We start from the raw sequence: 17837 nt of genomic DNA, 5'->3' as shown, positions 1-17837 counted from the left end.
AATAATAATTTGGGCTTGTTACTCAGATAATATTAATTAATAGGCTTGTTTGTGCTATCCCTCGCAGACAAACGAAGCCGGCATCTGGGTGCTGACGGTGTCTATTTAGATGACCTCACTGACATGGATCCAGAAGTTGCTGCACTTTATTTCCCCAAAAAGTATAAGTTGTTTGTTCATATTTTTACTGTTCAAATGGCAATATTATTCTTCCATATTTACAACAAACTCTTTATAAGAACAAGATRAAAAGATAAAGGAAAATAAAACTCCTGTAGACAGGAGAGTTAGAACTTTTGGAGAGCTTTCCATTTGTGTTTCAATTTGACTTTCCATTTTGGTCAATTAAATACCATATATTGATTGTGGATTGTTATGTAATGTACACTGATGTTTGTGAGTGTTACTTATATGTCCTGGGAGAGCAGTTGGCCTTGGGAGTTATATATATATACACACACACACACACCCCCCAACATGTCCTTGCTTATTACCTCGAATAACATAGTTGCCTGTTAATAGTATTMGAATGAAATTATTGCACTGGCATTGTTCTAATGTAGGTGATCACTTATAAATATGAATGSTAGAAGATCATTTTTGCATGAGATGCATTTTTTGAAAATATTTCGCSCCAAATATATAATTTTCAATTTGTTTTAACCTCTGTTAGAACCTCTTTTAACATATCGTGTTCTTTCYATATCATATGGAAAGGTTCTAGCAACCTGATTAAAGTCATTGAGCAGCAACTAAAGTAGCTTGCATAGTTTATTTTTCTCTGTTGCTTGCTTAAACTGTTGTAATATTAGCATTTTAATAAAAAAGAGATTAGTAATATGTATTGAAAAAGGTTAGATTTCAGTTCTCTTCTCAAATGCATTCCTGTAAGTCTGGAATGTAAAGCAGAATTTGATGAGCTACATTACATTCTGGTAATTATCTGTAGGAACACAGATTTTAAACTGGTAGAATTATTTAGGGAGGTGCCTCTACATTAATTAATTCTAATTGTTTGTATGTAGAATCTTTACATATTTATACATGTTGTGTATATATGTCACATAAACATAAACAAGCAGACAAGCTTATACATTCTTTGTTGTGAATTCAGCTGTCAGCTTATATAATTAATAGAGATTTGAGAATAAAATAATATTTTTATTCTTTTCCTGTGCAGGAATAATTCTTTTGGTATAAACTCTGCTTATCATGATGTTACTCTGTCTACTAAATTTGTGCAGTTTATTGTTCTGTTTTTCCTGTCTTATATAAATAAATTAAGCTACAGTCATACCCACCCAGTTTAAGCAAAGAATTAGAAACAAAATGTTTTTTGAGTGTGTAGTGAAGCTTATTTTACTCTGTTTAAATTTTATGGCAAAAGGAAGTTCATTTCTTTTAGGTAGGATATGATTTTCCTATGTGTGTTTCAGATGTAAATTCTGCTTGCTGAAAGGAGAACATGTGGAGATGAAAATACGAAGTTTGAATGCCTGATTTTTTCTTTTTCAGTGGGGATAATGTCCAAAGCAAGAATGGAAATGACAATGGGCCGCGGTCAGCCAGTCAATCCCCTCAGTCCTTTGGGAGCTCAGGTGTTGACAGTGGTGTGGAAAGTGTCTCGGATGGAATTAGAGATCTGCCTTCCATTGCTGTTTCTCTCTGTGGAGGTCTTACTGAAAACAAAGAAATAACCAAAGGTACAGAACGTCCTTCTCCGTTACAGGGACATGCTGTCAGCCAAGTCTAAGCTTCACTGGCCAAGGAAGCAGTGCCCTCCTGTGGCTGTACCGTAGAACTTGCTGGGAAAATAGTWCTTGGTCAGAAAGAAGAAATTTCCTAGAATTTTTTAAAATAGTAAACTGATATGGGACTTTTGATTTTTTACTCGAGTCACATACTGTGATTTATAGGAGCTATCTTTTGTTCTGAAAATTCAATCCACTTGTTAACTSTGGATTTTGTGTAAGGAATCACAGGTAGTAGAAAGGGTGTTTGTTCAGACATCCATGTTTTGGATGTCTCAGTGGCTCCTCAGGGATGGGCATATTTTGTAAAGTCTGTACAAATTAGTTTTTTTACTATGAGTTTGCATATATGTTAAGCCCATCAATTCCTGCTCCTAGCTCAGACAGAGGATGATTGGAAGGAATGACAAGGCACTTCCATAACTTGCTTACAAGCCTGATTTCCACCCTGCTCCCCAGAGTTGCCTCCTCAGGCTTTCTCTTAGCTTCTCTTCTGAAGACACCCAGCAACTTAGAAAGAAACAGTCATGATCTTCTGAGAAGCTCTGAACATACTACTTTCATATTACTGCTAATGTCATCACCTCAGTAATAAAGGACTGACCCTGGATGTGAAACCTAAATGTTTGAGATGTGTGAAGAGATTAGATTGATTTAGGTTTAGATTGACCCATCCCAAATATTTACAGGTGCAGGCTTTACAGATGTGTTTTTTTTCTCAACAGAAGAGTTCTTAGAACATGCAGTAACATATCAGCAGTTTGTGGACAATCCTGCTATCATCGATGACCCTAACCTTGTGATCAAAATTGGAAATAAGTAAGTATATTTTAAGAGAAACATACTTTGTTGTTGTAACAGAAATATTACTTTTGGCACTTAAATGCCAGTTTCACCATAGCTGAGAAGTAGGTTTTGAATGTTCGTACTGTAGATTCACGCAGAAAAAGTCAAATCTCCTCTGAATTCAGCTTCTTAATTCTCCTGTTTAAAGTGAAAATGAAGAGCTGTTTCAGATGAGTTGTCAGAGCTAATCAACCTAATTTGGATTCCAGGAAGCTAGTATTAAGTACTAATAGTGTTCACTCAATTGGAAGAATAAAAATTAAATGGAATATGAATTTGCTAAGGTTTGCCTTGACTAGTCTCACTAATTAATATTTGTAGGGACATGTCAGTCTGCTTGCAAACATGCTGTACCTATCAGGGTATCTCTGTATGYTGAGCACCTTGCTCACATGTCTCTGCAGAGGCATCACTTTCCAAGACTTGTCAAGCCTCACTCTCTGAGTATGAGACGCTCGGCCCTGTGAGGCTGAGACTTTATTTCATGTGCTTATGATCATGGCAACAGTGCAGCACTGTGGTGTATGCCAGATGCAGCTGTTATGCAGAGTGTATTTTAACTTCACATTCCTTGTACCTGGCATATTGTGTTACAGACTATAGGAGAGATTATACTCCTGTGCTGCAGTTAGAGGTTATTCTATCCTTAGTCATATAACACAAATTTGATGTGCCGCATGCATCCTTATGTGTTAGTTATTACATATGTGATTCCCTTGTCTTACTTATCAGAGAACTCAAGCAGCATGTAGCTGACCCTCTCAGTGGCTCCTCAGGGATGGGCATATTTACCTGCCTACTGATGTTTAGGAAGAGAAGAGAAAAACAGCTTGTGAAAACACAGCTCATATTCTCATAGTGAGATGTAGTGAGAACAAGCAGAATGAGTAACAAATATCTTTTTTACTTAAGGATTTAGCTCTTCTTGCATTTGTTGAAAAGCCCTTTCCATAAATATTAGTAAAGACACAGTGAAGTTAAAGGGGTCTGGTCTGGTCTGGCTYATAAAGGGACTTCATGGCTCTAACTTATCACATAATAAATACTTGGTATTAGGACCTGGGATCACAGAGTACTGTAACCATCTCTCTTGCATGCCTAGATACTACAACTGGACAACAGCTGGTCCCCTTCTGTTGGCGATGCAGGCATTCCAGAAACCTTTGCCAAAGGTGAGATTGAACATGGAAGTTAGTCAGAATGGGAGTTGTGGCATTCTGGACTTCATTAAGGTGTATAACTCACGAGGGCAGGGAAAATGGAGGATTTACTGAAGAATCTGCTCATCAGTGGTAGCTCTCCAGGCGTAACTATTGCCGTGGCTTATAGCAAGGTGGCTGCATAAGCAAAATTAAATTTACTCCAAGAAGAATATTTATTTGCTAAAATCATTGCAAATAGTTGAACACTAGATCCTTTACCTTCTCCATTCTTCTTTTATTAATATGTGTTGTAAGAATAAATAGTACTTACCCACATTAACGTTTGTTGTAGGATTGCTCACATTAATGTAAGCTGGAGCTGAATGCTGGGTGACTGACTTCATTTTGTACCTGTACCTCATATGTTATCAAATAAAAATAGAGGCCAGGGATTTTATCCTTGGTGAATAAACTTTAAAAGTGCTAGAATAGAAGGGAAGTCTATAGCTAGTTAGTTTTCTCTTTCTAGGTTGTTCATTTGTAAACCACCCTTGTAGATAGTGGTAGATATCACCATGTGATCGTTGTGTGATATCTTGTATTAAGTTCATTAATGAATTTAGTGTAATTCCATGTAATTCCAGGATGCCACATAGATGCTCAGGACAGAAACACACCCCACTGTGTATGTTTATAAAGAAATGGGCATCACCATTGGCACTAACTTATATACTGGTTACCTATAGATTTAGTAAGTCTTGAAATCTGAACTTTTATGTTGCCATTTGCAGCACTCAGCTTTCTGCACACGTGACGTCACTGAGTTTAAGTGAGTTCACATACCATCACTATTGCCATAAAGCATGGTGAAAATTATYCCCACACCCACAACTCTACCACCATGATACTCTGCTGTAGTGTCACTGAAACAGAAATATAGGCAAGCAGGCCTAGAGGCTACTTTACCATCCCAGTGTAAAGTCAACTGATTAGAGAATTCCAAACATCTGGTAGACCAGGCCTGAATTTCAGGGATGTCACAGAACCAGTTTTTGTGTAGTGCAAGTATTCTGCTAATAATCAAAATTGGGATTTATTCCAAATAACTCAGCTAGCTACAGTAGAAGTATGATTGTCCTACTTTGCATTTATATTTACTGGGTCCTTCCACTGAGGGATCTGGATCTTGATACATGCCTAGTGTGTCCCCCATGACAATAAAGAGAATGTGACACAACTGCATTTTTAGCTAGACACATAAAAGCCAAAACATCTCTCAGGCATCTTATCTTGGAAGAATCAGAATGTAATATTTGCCCCATTGTAATTAAGGGGAAAGGTAATGTCTTCAACAACACCAGGGTTTTGTCATTTCATAACCTGTGCAAATGGGTCATCAGTTAAGAAAAGTCTTTTATGAATGTGACATTCACAATATTCATTTTTTTACAGTTATTTTAAATTCTAGAATTGGATAACTTTGTATTGTCCAATTGAATGGACAAGTTACATAGTTACAAGGAATAGAAATATTAAGATGCTTTATCAATATAGCTTCTAGGAATTGATTAAAAGCTGGAGCTTTGATAGACATTCACCCATGTTCAGCAAAATACATTTAACTACAAGCATTTGAATTATCTCATTTGAATTATCTCATTAAAAGTCTGTGTTGCATCTGCTTGAAGTTCTTTGTTTGAGAACCTCCTTAACTTGTAGCCATTGTTCTCTGCAGCTGCTTTGCATTCTCAATAGCTCCATCTGCTTCTCTATTTTTTAGTATTTCTGTTAAAAAAATCTCAAAATGTATTTGCTCAACTTTATTTCTCTGTCATTTCTTGATTTTCTGATATCCTTCAGATGCAGTGAGTGGGAACTTTTTGGAAAGCCTATATTTCACTGTCTCATGCATTAGCTGATCTCAGTTTGCTCTCTCATAACTGCTAACAGATCTTGGATCTTGGAGACAGGTCTTTTTAAACCACTAATCAGCGTAATAGTTTTATGACAGTGGAAAACAACATTAAGTCTTGGGAGGCTCTCGTCTCATAAGAACAGCTGCYAAGTAATTTTAGGTCACGCCGAGTGATGTTGCCACCTTTATTTACTATTTACCAGTTGCCCTTTACTTGCTCTCCAAGCAAAAGTTTTCAGTTTTCMCTGTTACAATGTGTAAGACTCCAGTCATTTTGAATCATAGAATCACAGAATGGTTGAGGTTGGAAGAGATCCCTAGAGACCATCTAGTCCAAACTCCCCTGCTCCAGCAGGGAGACCCAGAGCACGGGGCACAGGGTGGCATCCAGGCAGGTTTGGAAGATCCTCCTGGGCAACCTCCCTGGGCAGCCTGTTCCAGGGCTCTGGCACCCTCATTGAAAGAAAAAATTCTCTACCGACATGCACTGTATGTAACCAATGAAAAGTAGCCAGGGCTAAAAAGTAGTCCTAACACAACCAGCTGAATTGATGCCATGCTACTAAACCCCTACAAATTGGTAAATTCTTTGCTTCTCCCAAACAGATGATTAAATATTAATTTTATCAGTATTTTTAAATGAGATTTCATATTTATTTGAACGAGGGAGTTTCCATCTTGCATGCTGGGTTGTAACTGTCATGCATGAGAGTTCTATTTAAAAATGATCTACCTTTTAATTTGTTTTTTTGATTTTCACTAAACGACTTCAACTCAAAAACTGTAGGTTCTCCATTCTAGACATTATACTAATACCTCTTTATGCTTTTTTTTTTCTTCTTTGATTTTTATCTTTTTTTCTGTTTCTTTCTTTTAAACATTCCATAAGTATTCATGCTTAAGTTACATCAGGGCAGCTCTGGATACCATTAGGTTTTGCTTTAGTAGAATTTATGGTCCACAGACAGTATGTTTCCTTTTATTCTATTATCATGAGTTAAAATTGTGTGTTGGCGCTTTTGTTCATTTTCATATATTAGATTGTCCTTTGTTTGGGGGTGGGTTTTTTTTTTTTTTTATGTTACCACTCATTTATCACAGGCCACTGTGGAATCTATAATGAGAGATAAGATGCCAAAAAAAGGTGGAAGATGGTGGTTTTCATGGCGAGGAAGAAACAGCACTATAAAAGAGGTAAGTTTGAAAGCAGAGTGTCTTCCTGGGTGCTGTTGGAATGCTGGATACTTCCATATTCAATCCTCAGAGCTTTGCTGCTGGGGATAGCTCAACACTCACTGAAAGCATTCACACTAAAAGATAAATAAATAACGAATTCTTCTTGGCTTCAGAAAGCCTTGGATTAGCCCTTATCTGAAACATTTGATTACAGGATTTTCATTCTACCTTTCTGTTCATTACGTAGACCTGAGGCAGTGTGATCTTACRGGTTAAATCTGTGTCTGGGATCTAGAACTGAAGACTTGTGCCACTAATTTGATACCTTTGTGCAGATTGTCTATGTTTCTGCTACTTTCATTTGACGGTTGAAAGTCAGAGATATTTATGACTAGAGTGAACAGTAAAATTCAGTGAAACCTAAGATGGAAAAATGAATATATATTAGTTTTATCATTCTTTTGGAATTTCTTTTCTGGGCATTAAAAGTTTGTGGTAACAGCCTTAAACCCATGGATGAACATTAAAGCTCAGTGAAAAAAAGCAGAGCTTTATATGAAGTATTGATCTCCAGTCTAGACGTATTTAAGCTTTAAAGTTGGCTAATAAAATCTCTCCATATTAATTTATAGTATTGCAGCATTAGAGCTTGAGCAGCTAATATGACTTCTAATACATTTTTGTGGTTATGTTTCAGTAGATGAACTTTTCAGGTTTGAATGAAATAAMCATTGTACTTAGCTACAGGTGCGAGCTTCGGAATAAGAGATTCTTACGATCTTCTGGATTTTGTAGAATTTCTTTCTGAGTGAATTTATTTGCTCACATATTGATCTCTGGCAACTCAGTAGGCAAAGGGAGGTGTCACTCTCATTTGTTTCTCTCAAAATCATTCTATGTGTGGAACAGAATTTATCAAATCTTAACATCTGTTTAAGGCAGATTGGAAAGTTTTATTGAAAATTTTTTYTGATTACTTGGAATATATTTTAAAACTTTGAAGAATTATACCTTGCTTTTTCAAGTGAAAACTAGCTGTTTGAGGTGAGTGAGCTAAGGTAGCTGTGGGARTGATCCCACAATGTCAACGGTGCTAGCCATGTGACATCTGATATTTCTGTACGTTTTCCAGGATGAATCTTAATTCATCTCCTGAGTTTTATACTTGCAGCTTTTTAGTTCTTTGGGCAGCCCTCTTTCTTAAAACCACAAGGTTTACTTTACAAGCAAAGAAAGAAAACCGTCACTTGTTTTTTTTTTTTTTTTTTTGCATGTGGTATTGGTTTTGCCTGCTCAGTCCACCACAGAACTTCATTCTTAAATAATTTTTTTCTAAACATCTGCTCTGTGCCCAATAGGAGAATCACAGAATCTCATACTTGTGTTTTTACAGGAAGCAAAGCCAGAACAAGGTATGAGTGGGAGTGGACTAACAGGACAAGACTCTTCGCAGATGATGGCCAACAGGTACCTAAAAAATTACTTGCACCTGAAGGGAGCAGGAGTTGCTGTCTGAAAAGCAGAGCAAACTACACTTGAACAAAGCAATGTGGCAACAGTGAAATACGTCCAGTTTGCTCTTCATTTTAGCAAATAAATGCAGATGAGAAGGCTGCAGCCATGACATGGTTGCAGACCCTGCAAATGTCCTCTAGCATTTCCAGCTTAAGATTTGGCTGGCAGCTTTGTGGCAAGTATTCCAATCTCCAGTATTGCACAGATATTCCAATCCCTTAATAATGGGAACAGTTCTCCAAAGTTATTTATATCTCCCTGAATTCTCAGGGAACATCATAGTTGACTCCACATTGTTGGGTCTTTTTAGTTGCTAAAATTCCTGATGTAGGCATATTTGTGGTTTGATGTCTTAATTTGTTCCTGTCTATCTTAGGACTTCAGGGAGCCTAAAACTTGTCAGGCCTTTTTTTTTTTTCTAACTGGCAATAGGTAGGAAAATATCATAATTTCTTATTAATTCTCTCAAGGATTGCAGAAGTCTTTTGCTTCATTTGCTCTAGAGGGATAAACTGTATGGCCAGAATCCCTCCTCTAGCAGGGATCCCAGGATGGAGCCCAGAAGCTCCAGAGGGCTGCATAAGCCAGGGGCAGCTCTCCTACCCTGCCCTTTTTGTTGCACATATCTTACTGCAAAGACAGCCCATAGCTCCASTGCTTGCACTTAGAGCTGAAGAGGGCCATAGGACCCAGATTCAAAAACGCTTTCTGCTGATGCTTAATGCTTAAGTTGCTCGTGACACAAAAAGGAAGAAGAGATGCTATTTTTGCATTGGTTCTCTGTCTTTCTGGGGGTCAGCAGTTGCAGTTCAGGAGAATCTGCTGCAGCAAGAATTCCGTGTCATGTAGGACACCAGCTATTGCCTTAGCTGCCTCTGTTTTCTGAATATGTGAAAGCCACAGAATGAATTGAAAAGATTGATTTTTCTCTTTAATGATGACAAATGGYGTTTGTCTGTTGTGTTTTTTATGGTTTAAACGGTTGTTTAAGGATATGCTGTAAAGTGAGATTACACTTAAAATAGACTAGATGCTGTAATCAGCATTCTTTGTCTAAATGTTAGAAATCTGTCAGTAAGAATTTATTGCTTGTAAGTACAGTGCAGTAACTGAAATGCTGAACAGTGTTTTTGAGATGTGATCATACAAAGGATAATAAAATGTTACCAATTATGAGAAGTGGTGTCTTGAGATCTTGATACTGGGTCAAGACTTGCTAACATGGAACGTAATCCAGCTGTGGTAGAAATAAGAGGCCAGATRCTGGTTGTTTATTGATGGGATTTGTAGGATCTTAACAGATATTTTAACTGCTGYCTGAGGTGGTAGTTTTGTTTATTGTAGGAATTTCTGAAGAAAATATGCTTAAACATTTCTGGAAAAGAGATGTGTCAGAAAAAAATATTTGCATACTGTTGTGTATTTAAAATGACATACTGTAAAGGAATTCCAGTTCATGGCTTTTCATTGTCACAGCCTGAACAGGATAATTCTGCAAAGTATCTTGGAAAAGAATAATCCAATGAACAAAAACTGTTCACTGAAAGAAAAGATAAAGTGAAAGTTATTTTCTCTATTAAAGCTGTTATCACCATAGTTGGGATATATAGATTTAATAATTGCTAAATTGTATGGGGAAAAAAAGTCAATATAACAAACCCCCATTTTTTTAGCTAAGAATTGAGAGGTTTTTTTGTAAGAGCAGTTATAGTATCTGACAGATATTTTTCATCTATGAGATCTTTATGAGTCAACATGACATGTTAATCTGTTAAATTGAAGTGATAAGAAATAGCATAGAGACAACTGAATGACTAGAAGAATCCAAGTATGAATAACGGGGAATATGCGTGAATGAAAATCCAGCACTTYATTGCTATATTTACAGGCAGGTTGTGAATGACCTCTTGAGAGGCAGCACGTAGGAGCAAAGAATCAATGACTTACTGGGTGATTCACTGTTAATGCCTTTTTAATGGATACTGAGATGCACTTACTGAGATAGCATCACTTTCTGTGTGTGCCATGTTGCAGAATAAAGGATGAATCTTCGTCAAGTGATGAAGACCCTAGAGCTGCCAAACAAAACCTTGGGTCCTTACAAACCAGCTCCAGTCATCTGTCATTATTGTCTGGAATTAGTTACAAGAAAACCCTTCGACTCACTTCTGACCAGCTTGTGAGTTAATTTTACCTCATTGTCCTGAAATGCCATTTCTAATAAAACAAGAACCGTGCTGTTACTCACCTCCTTGTCCTGAAATGCCATTTCTAATAAAACAAGAACCGTGCTGTTACTCAGACTTGCAAGGCTTCATTAGCTCTTGCTGCTTAAATCCTGTCTTTCATTACATTTTCAATTTTCTTTTTCCTTTTCCATATTAAGCATAAATGTTGTACCTTGCAATATGTGTTGGGTTTCAGACCTTGGGAAACATGGGATCCCATTTAGATAAATACCAAAATTAAATTCTAAAGTCTGTATTTTAAGAAGTGTACTGCAACCACATCCTTTCTATATTATATATAATGTGCTTATTTGAGTAGATGTCAACAGGCCTGTATTTTTTTTTCCTTTTCCTTCATTCTTAGGTGTACAGGCACATTTTACACAAACACAGTCTTTGAGTAGCTTCTGAAAGAGCTGTTTGTTAATTTACTCTGAGGACAGGCTATTAATTTCTTGGGAGCCAAATCTCTTCCTCTGTGACAGAGGTGTTTTGACTAATAGTGGCAAAACTTGCTGTTTTGTGCTCAGTATGTTCCTATTTGATTTGGAAAAAAATGGCTGCTTAAGAAGAAAACTTTTTGTGTTCTTATCTACAACCAATTAACTTTTTAAAGGAAACACACAGGAATACAGAGTTACACARCCCATCACACATTGGTCCAATAGTTAGTTAGAAATGTGTAATTTTTGGAAGAAACAGATGGGTTTTGTTTGTTACTGCCTATAGCAAATGGAAAGCAAGGGTTACACAAACATGTTGATACTGAGTTTTCAGATTCAGAAAATTTAGGGGGCTTAGCAGAAGCTCAAACAGAAACTCAAAATAGGTCTTTTGAGGAAACACTAAGTCTTACTGGTTACCTTCAGTAACCAGTTCAGCATTCACATCTCCCTGCAGCTATTAACCCACTGACGAATTGCAGTGAAATATAACAGAGGAAGAAGAAACATTTAAAGTATTAAACTCCTTTAACTCTTGTGAAAATGCATCTCTGGCTCCACAAGTAGACACACATCATTACTCTCKTGTCCAATGAGTAGCTAAGTGATAGAGACTGGGGAAAGTCAGGGAAGTGGGAGAGTTAAGGAAACTTGGTGAGGACTACTGGGAAGTTGGTTATATGGTATGAAAGATGGGTTATTATTATTAMAGGAAAAGGTGCAGTACCATAGAACATAGATTCATATATAAGCCTTCTTCCTTGATTTCACTATTTAGGGAACTTTTAAATATTTGCTTTGTTGTGTTTTACTCTATAAATACATCACATGGGAAAAAATTCTGGTAATGCATAGAGAATAAGTCTGCTGAAAGAAAAAAGATTCAGAGTGACCAAAGCAATGATCGTTTCTGCCTTTGTGCTTGTACTATGTCATTTCACAGTCACTGCATTGATAATCTTACTGATAATGTGTTGCAGAAAAACTTAAAGCTCAAGAATGGCCCYAATGACGTGACCTTTAGCGTTACAACACAGTATCAAGGCACTTGTCGCTGCGAGGGCACCATTTACCTGTGGAATTGGGATGATAAAGTCATTATTTCTGATATTGATGGAACAATCACACGGTGAGTTCATGAGCAGGGAGAAACTGTATCTGCAAGGACAAGCTGTTCTTTGGAGTACAGCAAAAAATAAAAGTAATTAACAGAGAATTAAGGCRAAGAATGACCACACTCCAATATTTATTAACAAATTAATTCCCCACACATGCTATTTTTTAATTATTATTTAAATTTTAGGAAAGTGAGAAGTGGTCTGTTTCTTTGTGTGATGCTGAGGTGACTGGACAGTTTCTGAATCAGTTTATCTTATAATATTGCTTCAAATTCATCTTAGGTGCCTGCCCAAGCTATTATTCTCTAAGATGCCAGACATTCAGGATGTGGATTTTTTGCTGTATGTTTGTATCCTGCATAGTCAAATGAGATACTCAGTTTGGGGAATTTCTAGATGTTATTACAATGTAATAATAAAATTTTATGTAAATATACTGAAGCCAGTATAGCTGTCTCATAATACTTGGCACATGATCAGCAGGCTTTTCTACGTGGAGAAGTTAATTTTATGTAAGCTAGAATGTGAATTTATCTTGTGTTTGCAGTTTCACATTAACTGCCCTTAGGGGTAGTTTTAGTTTATTTAGAAAACATTCAACCTAAACTTAAAGTGTGCTTAGTATTGACCAGTTACCAGATYCATTTTTGCCTATTGCTCGATAGCTTTTTCATGAAAATGAATCTTGGCATGCAGAGTTACTAAAWCCACTTGGTGAAAGACAGGCATGTTAGTCCAGCCTAAAAGAAATGGCAATAAATTATTCTGATCGCAATCCATATCTTTTAGAAAACCTGTTTTATCACCTGTTTTTATGTACAGAAAAATGTTTTGTGTCATCAGTCAAGTGCAGAATATTTGTATTAGTCCCATATGTTATTATTTAAGAAATAAAAGATAGGTTTGACCTTTTTTAAATTTCTTTTTTTTTTTCAGTTCATTTTTATTCTTTTTTTTTTCTTTCAGGTCAGATACTTTAGGCCATATTCTGCCTACTCTTGGCAAAGATTGGACACATCAAGGGATTGCAAAGTTGTACCATAAAGTGAGCCAGTGAGTATTCAGTAGATCATGTATCTGTCACTCTCTATGTTTATTCATTTGCACATAAAAATTAAARTCTGTAGACTTCTTTTAACCTATAAGTGACTATTTCATCACTGTCTTGTCATTACAAGCCCTCTGGGGTATCCAGAGGAAGAGCTGTTTCATAATACGAGTAAAAGCCCCCCACCAGTGAGCAGTGATGGCTCTCCCAACCAGACAGTTAATTATAATCCAGTTCTGAAAACTCTAGTAATTTGAATGGGTTGAGTCAGCTGAGTTAACAGCAGTGTAAATAAGGATAAACTTCCAAGACAGGTATGATGTGCTTTGTTACTGATAGTTGTACAGTTTTTGTTATTTGCCTGTRTATGTTTTAGTTATTCCATTATTAAATTTTATGCAGGTTCAGTCTTAAAATATTTTTGTGTCCCTGGCTAATTTCTAGAGAAGGTATTGAATAAACATTGCGTGAAATGCAGTTTAAAAGCCTCAGAAGTCAATGAGACACATGCTGTGAAAAGCCTGTGGGCTTGTGTTACGTGGAAAAATCAACTACTGAGCTGTATCTCAGCTCATATTGATCTGCACTAGTGCTTGTTGGCCCACAGAAATAAGAAATCAGAAATAAATACATCCTGTGTGTGAAAGGAGCTGGATTCATCACACTTACTACTTGTACACCTGATGTAGGCASTGAAGGAGGATGGACACCTTCAAGAGGACCTTTGATATGCCTGAGATATAAGTGATTTGAAATATTTTTCCTTTGGCTATTGAGGAAGTGCTTGACAGCAGTAGAACAGCGGGGCTTTGGGTCAGCTAATTTTATCAATTAAAAAAGAAATCCTAGAATAAGACAATGCAAGCTATTCTACAAACACAAAACATGGGGCGCTTGCTGTGGTTCACTGCTGTGAGCAGAAGAAGCAGCCATGCTGCACAAACGGACATGGGGTGTTGGTGTCGGGATGGTTCTGGGTGAGAGAGGCAAAGGGTATGGACAGAGTGCTGCCTTTCCAGGTAGATTGTGCAGGGTAGCCATTGCTTGCACTGGCAAATCAAATCAAAAACGGAGAGTGTGGTGAGTTATTTTGGTATAATGATCGAGCAGAGAAAAAAAAGGAAATGAGAAAAATAACTGATGTCTGGATGGGATTGGATGAAGTATCTGTTGTATTCTGGTGTTTAGGAGTTTAAATTTTAACATCTACGAAAGGCATGCCCGGATGTTGTACAGATATTTATTCAGGTTGATACTCCTACTCTCTGCCCTGTTTTCCTCTATTTCATGAAATTTAGCCATTCTTGAATATTAAAATTCCCGTAAATGCTTGGGGAGCCTGTAGTATGCAGGACAACTCTTCTTTTAGTTAATCGGATTTGTCCCTTGCTGAGGCTGGTTTACTGTTTGTTTGTTTGTTTGTTTGTTTGTTTTTAACAGGGATAATAAATTACAAATTATGGATGACAGAATCTAAATTACGCCAGGGATGCTGATCCAGGCTTTTAGGCTGTATAGGACTAAGTGATTATTTAAAAAAAAAAAAAAAAAAAAAGGCAGGATAGCCTGGGAATTCACATGCTGAGCAGTATTTAGTTCTGTTCTTAATCTCTACATTACAATTGGTGAAATTGTTAATTGATTTTTTTTTAATTGTTGTTATTTCTATGTCCACCAGCATTGTCAATTGTTGGAGCTTTGGTGACCATAAACATGGGGGAAAAAAAGATTTGGGTCACGTTGTTATTTGAATTACTGAGTTAATTATATAGCAGCTACATATTATAGCAGCATGGGTTGTAAATATGCAATTGCTAGATTTAATGCCCATGAATGCAGTCAATACTGTATTCTTTTATTTCATGAACCATTTCTTGTACTTGCAAAATAAATTGTTATTGATTGTTAAAGAAATACATACCTTGCTAAGTTGAACTGACATTATCAAACTCTATTCTAACATGGAGAAAAACAAGATACCTGAAAAGAGTAACCTGTGAATTCTACTGAGACTTTTATTTCAGTTTGAAAGCAAACATTACATCTAATAGTATCTTTTGAAATTCARATTGCTCACATTTAAAGGAACACATTACACTAATCTTTTTTCTACAGAGGCCCAAAAGGTGGGAATACAGCACTATTAATGCTGCAAAGATTAATACATCTTTGCTTTATGTCAAGTATTTTCCTCTTAGGACACTGAATTTCAGTTAATTCCAAGGMATATGATTCCAACATATAGCAGCAGATAAAAGACCCATGAAAASACCAGAGAGAAACATGTAAGTCAGTAACAGCAGGGGGTCTAAACATATTTCGGTTATCCAAGGTTCTGGCATTAATGTTTTTACTTCTTTTTAAGAAGTCTCGGTTAAATGTAGGTCTGTTTAACAGTCATGATCTATTCATGTACAAATCAGCTCACAAAATTATCAATATGAAAAGTTGATTTCTACAGCTATTTTTGTTTTTTTTGTTTTCCAATTCACAGGAATGGCTATAAATTTTTGTACTGTTCGGCTCGTGCTATTGGAATGGCAGACATGACCAGGGGGTACTTGCACTGGGTCAATGAGCGAGGCACTGTGCTGCCTCAAGGGCCAGTGTTACTGAGTCCTAGCAGCTTGTTCTCAGCTTTTCACAGGTAAGGTTATTTTCTGCAGAAAGAAAAGAGATTGGCAAGTGTTTCTTTTGTGCATTTTTTGTGAGCACTAGAAATCAATCCTAATGCAAAATTTAATTAAGGGGAAATTTGGTTAGAGAAAGACCAAAATCTCATGAGATAATCTCAGTGCTCRGGATTTGAGTCCTTCAAGCCTCTATCTGTCTATCTAAATTTATTGCTTAGCCGTAAATTTGCTGGCTTCATTGTAGAGTTTTTTTCTTGTTACTAGTGTGTAATATTTAGCTGTCCTAACAAAACATGAGTAGTTTAATAGCAAAGACTCCATCTTGACTTGTAAGTGCTCAAATTTACATGGGTTTTTACAAAAGAAGAATCCCTGATGGATTGTGAGGAAATTCCTGTGAAAATGAAATGAACTCTCTGTGCTCTTGACTTGTGGAATTATGGTTGGATAGGGTTCTGTCTAGGTGTCAGTGTACAAGAAGTGAGTCATAATAGCCCGGTTCATGAATTTCGTACCTTCCTCCTAAATCAGTGAAGCTTGTCAAGCGATTACTGAAAATATTGTACGCTGCTAGAAGCTGCTGTGACAGGATTTATTTCATTAGAATTTTTAATGAAAAGTTGTTCAGATGTTCTCCTGATTGAGTGACATGCTGCAGACTGTCTTGCCAGTCATGGTCTAAATATAAGAAACCCCGGAGATATTACACCGTGCAGTTCTTACACTGATTAAATAATAAATGCAATGAAAGAGTAGCTACTGTTATATTATCTGTATCTAGAAATAGGTTTAAAGTGATGCTCATTTTGGTATCATTTAGACTAAAGGTTATCATGTGTYGTAACTACTGTGATGTGTGGGCCAGAAATGGCTTTGTTGTTAYTCATAGGTTTAAGTATGTGTTTTTAAGGAAGCAGAGATCACGTGGAGTGAACTAGGGAACTAGGGAAACACTRTAGTGTTTTATACCTCTTTTACATGTTCTCAAGCTTTGATTCAAGTGCACAGAGCTGTGCCAAAGGGCTGAGTTATTCCTGTGGAACTTCTTTACTGCTCACATCTTCCCCTGCATGTGTGCCTGGGCTTGGACCGTCTTTATATTTCTGTAGAAGCTCCCTTGTTTCAGAGGTTTATTTCCTGTGCACTTTAACAAAAGCTTGGGTATGTTATTTTGTTCTCACAAGTCCTCCGACTTCTAAATGAATATTTACTGGGAAAAGGGTTGGGGGTCAGTCGCAGAATCAGTTCAGTGAAATATGTTGAATAAAGAAAGCAAAATGCTTTATGGTGTATTTCGTATGCAGTAACTTAACCCTGTTCTTTTTTTTCATCATTTCAGAGAAGTGATAGAAAAGAAGCCAGAAAAATTTAAAGTTCAGTGTTTGACAGACATCAAAAATTTGTTTTATCCTAACACTGAACCCTTTTACGCTGCCTTTGGAAACAGACCTGCTGTAAGTAATAGCTAAAATTTACCTCTATTGCAGAAAACGGAAAAGTATTGATTGCATGAATCTGTGATATTAGAGCCTAGGAGTCTCAAATGGGAGTTAAGATTGCATTTTATTATGCCCTGTACAAAGAATAAGGTACAGGTTCTTTCTTAAAGATACCGTGATTTAGGATGCAAGGAGGCAAACAGAGGAGGAAGAGGGGACAAAGTGTGACTTCTGCATAAGTTTGCTATCATGCTCACACTGGTTGAAACCCTTTATTTCTTGGTATGAGTTTGAGAAAGAGCAATCAAGTTGGTTACCTTGTGATTTTTCTCTCGAGGGTGGTCTAGGAGTAGACACTTTTAGAGAGTGCCAAGTGTCCGTGTTTCTCCACTGGCTACAGAAGTGTTCAGAGGCTCTTAGCTGAAGGAGTGTCAGTGTAGACACCATGACTTCCTTTTGTGACCATGTCCTTACAAACTGCCTACTGTTTTAGGAATCAGTTATCTTTTAACCACTGTACATTGCTGCAAGATACTCAGTACAATGCACTCAGGAAAACAAATACTCTCTGAAAGACAAAAAA

At 36.8% G+C, this 17837-nt stretch overlaps 1 protein-coding gene across 2 annotated transcripts in view; it reads left to right on the top strand.

Annotated features, from left to right (window-relative positions):
• Positions 1–17837, top strand: part of LPIN1 (lipin 1) — a 40777-nt gene that overhangs the window by 20382 nt on the left and 2558 nt on the right. For both annotated transcript variants that reach the window (XM_026037087.1, XM_026037088.1), the window contains exons 8-18: positions 68–161; positions 1516–1703; positions 2477–2570; positions 3700–3769; positions 6756–6848; positions 8224–8297; positions 10380–10524; positions 11997–12145; positions 13101–13187; positions 15677–15829; positions 17155–17269. In XM_026037087.1, coding sequence (XP_025892872.1) covers positions 68–161; positions 1516–1703; positions 2477–2570; positions 3700–3769; positions 6756–6848; positions 8224–8297; positions 10380–10524; positions 11997–12145; positions 13101–13187; positions 15677–15829; positions 17155–17269 — 1262 coding nt within the window. The remainder of the gene's footprint in view (positions 1–67; positions 162–1515; positions 1704–2476; positions 2571–3699; positions 3770–6755; positions 6849–8223; positions 8298–10379; positions 10525–11996; positions 12146–13100; positions 13188–15676; positions 15830–17154; positions 17270–17837) is intronic.

The sequence above is a fragment of the Nothoprocta perdicaria genome, unplaced genomic scaffold, assembly GCF_003342845.1.
Source record: "Nothoprocta perdicaria isolate Ctin4 unplaced genomic scaffold, notPer1 scaffold_19, whole genome shotgun sequence".
NCBI lineage: Eukaryota > Metazoa > Chordata > Aves > Tinamiformes > Tinamidae > Nothoprocta > Nothoprocta perdicaria.
This window is presented reverse-complemented; position numbering and strand designations above follow the sequence as displayed.